Source organism: Dipodomys ordii, unplaced genomic scaffold (genome assembly GCF_000151885.1).
Source record: "Dipodomys ordii isolate 6190 unplaced genomic scaffold, Dord_2.0 Scaffold101, whole genome shotgun sequence".
In the NCBI taxonomy this organism is placed as follows: domain Eukaryota; kingdom Metazoa; phylum Chordata; class Mammalia; order Rodentia; family Heteromyidae; genus Dipodomys; species Dipodomys ordii.
Window position 1 is genome coordinate 3,193,133 of NW_012267317.1, and position 3,049 is coordinate 3,196,181.

Sequence of the window (3,049 nt, forward strand, 5' to 3'; positions counted from 1 at the left end):
GGCGGTGCTCAGGAAGGGGAGCAGCAAGGCCGTGATCCACAGCTCACAGGGTTGGCTTTTGTGGCTTCAGTTTTCCCTCTTTCTTTTTTTCTTTTCCTCTTTCTTTTGTAGTTCGTGGGGCTGGAACTCTGGGCTGGCGCTCTCCCTCTGCTCTTCAGCTCAAGGCTTGAGCCACTTCCCGTTTTCTGGTGGTTTATTGGAGATCAGAGTCTCACAGTTGTTTCTGCCCTGCTGGCTTTGAACCGAGATCCTCAGATCGCAGCCTCCTGAGTAGCCAGGATGACCGGCGTGAGCCAGGCGCCAGGCTGGTCTTTGTCTTTTGAGGCGGCGTGTTTGTTAAACTGTCTTCATAGGTATGGACGTGTGGAGAAGAATCTTACACACAAAATAGTGAGAGAGAAAAGCAAGCTGCAAAAGGATGTGCACAGACAAAGTGTGCTGATATTTCAGAGTAGCAAGGCGGAACCTGCTTAGAAACGAGCCAGAGGATGCGGACCGACAGACGGACAGGCGGCACCACCTCTGAGGTGGGGGGTATAGGAAGCATGGTACAGCTTTTACTATACCTATTGACACTTTATCTCTTTAAGAAGAATTAGGAAAGTGGCTCAGGGAGGAGGCGGTGCTCAGGGAGAGCACTCGCCTTGAGCTGTAGAGCGCAAGGATAGTGCCCAAGCCCAGAGTTCAAGCCCCAGGACAGAAAGAAAGAAAGAGAGAGAGAGAGAAAGAGAGAGAGAGAGAGAAAGAAAGTAGAAGTGTGGTTTAAGTGGTGGAATGTCAGCCGTGAGCAATAAAAACCAGGCAAGAGCACAAGACTGTGAGTTCAAGTCCCAGTACAGAGAGAGAGAGAGAGAGAGAGAGAGAGAGAAAGAATCCAGACCAAGAAGAAACAAAAGGGGGAATGGACTATTAGAGAGGCAAGAGAGGAGGGAGGAGGAGGAGGAGGAGGAGGAGGAATAGAAAGGGTGAATGTGGGTAAATTATATGCCTGTGTGGAAATACCATAGAGAAACTCCTTTGTACAAGGAATATCTGCTGTCTGAAGAAATACAGCAAACTATAAAGTGTAGAATTTAAACCAGGTGCTGGTGGGTCAGCCTGTAATCCTAGCTACTCAGGAGGCTGAGATCTGAGGATCACAGTTTGAAGCTAGCCTGGGTAGGAAAGTCTCTGAGACTCTCATCTCTAATTAACTACCAAAAAACAAAAAGCAAAAAGGCCAGAAATGGAGCAGTGGCTCAAGTAGTAGAGTGCTAGCTTTCAGCAAAAAGTCCCTGGTCAGCACTCAGGCCCTGAGTTCAAGTCCCAGTATTGGCACACACACACACACACACACAGAACAAAATTTAGATAGTAAATACCTGTGTGTTTGTTTTACTATTTGGTACATCAATATATACAACTATATTAGATATTTCGAATTAAACATTTTAATTACTGTAAAAGGACATTCTGTCATTCTTCCAATTTCTGGAGTATTCATTTCCCCTCATAGTGGCCTGCAGAGAGCATGGCAGCACTTACGTGACATAGGCGGGAATATCCTGCGTCTGGGTCTGTCTCTGTCCAGATGGCGGTCTCTGGCATGCTGTTCTGGCGTTCGCTCTGTGGTCCTCACTAGCTGGTGGTACTCCTTTTTCCCAAGGGACAAAAACGATGAAGGCTCCTGGATTTTGTTCGACTCTCTGCTCACATGACTGTGATGGAAATATGCAAATAACAGCGCTGTCCAGACCCCAAATGTGAGGGACGTGTAGAATAAACCATACAGGATGAGGCTTCTCATTGTACATGTAGCATCTCCTCAGTGGTCCGTCCCAAGGTCTGAGGCAGAGGGAAGTGAGAGGGAAGCATTGTTAGACACTTCAGCTGCTTGTAGGCCATCATCCATTTGGCTTAAAGGCAATTATCAGAGAGGCATTTTCCTATTGATCCTTACCACATACATTAGGCTTGGTATTTTCCATTAGTCAAGCCCTTAGAGCAGATTGTGTAAAATCTGCACATGTATGCCAGTATAAAAACAAGTAGTGCAGGGTGCTGGTGTTTTACACCTGTCATCCTAACTACTCAAGAGGCTAAGATTTGAGAATCACAGTTCAAAGCCAGCCCAGGCAGGAAAGTCCCTGAAACACTTATCTCCAATTAATCACCAAACAGCTAAAGTAGAATGATAGATAGTAGCCTTGAGCAAAAAAGCTCAGAAACAGCACCCAGGCTCTGAGTTCAAGCCCCAGGACCAGCACACACACACACACACACACACACACACACACACACACACAAATCAAAAATCAGATTTTGATTTCTCTGAGGGCGCAAAGATGCTTCACTTATAAAGCCATCTGGAACATTCTCCAAGGACCCAGGATTTGACAAAGATTCTGGATTCACAGTAAAAGTTCAGCAACAGAATGACTTAACACTTTACAAATGAAGTCTGGATTCCATGAGGGAAACATATCAAATATGTAACAGGGGAAAGTTGCTTCCAACTTGGAGGAGCAATGGATTAAAATAGGCACACAGAGCCTGACTCCATACCCAGCCCCCCAAAACAGAGAGAAAGAAACAATGGTATTTAAATTATAGTATCAGACCATCTTCCTATGAAAGGCTTTAAATTTCAAAGGATTTTGTATTACCTTTCTCCAAGAGCAAAAGTAGCTAAAAGCTAATTAAAAGCTAAAAGATTTTTATACTCTAAAGGGAAACCAGTTGGATGCTAATTAAATGAAAACATATTTGGAGGGGAATCAGCTCTCATATATAAAATGCACACGTATTTATATGCCGGGATTATTATGGAGACGTAAGCCCGTATTCTGCAGGATTCTCATATAGTAACAGAACTTGGGAGGAATTCTCTTTAGATGCAAACTTAAAAAAATATCCTCTTTCATTTTCTTGTTTCTTGTTCTTATTTATAAAATCTTCCATTTTCTTAAAGTAGAGGTTGCTCTCTTCCTCTGTACTACTCACCTTCCCTGCCCTGCCCTGCCCTGCCCTTCCCTCCCCTCCCCTCCCCTCCCCTCCCCTGCCCTGCCCT

General features: G+C 44.8%; 1 protein-coding gene across 1 annotated transcript in view; it reads right to left on the reverse strand.

The window, feature by feature from the left end:
- The window catches only part of Galntl5 (polypeptide N-acetylgalactosaminyltransferase-like 5), a 28,167-nt gene extending 26,381 nt beyond the window's left edge, over positions 1-1,786 (reverse strand). Inside the window, exon 1 of the mRNA XM_013027227.1 lies at positions 1,525-1,786. Coding sequence (XP_012882681.1) covers positions 1,525-1,786 — 262 coding nt within the window. The remainder of the gene's footprint in view (positions 1-1,524) is intronic.
- Between the last annotated feature and the right edge of the window lie 1,263 nt (positions 1,787-3,049).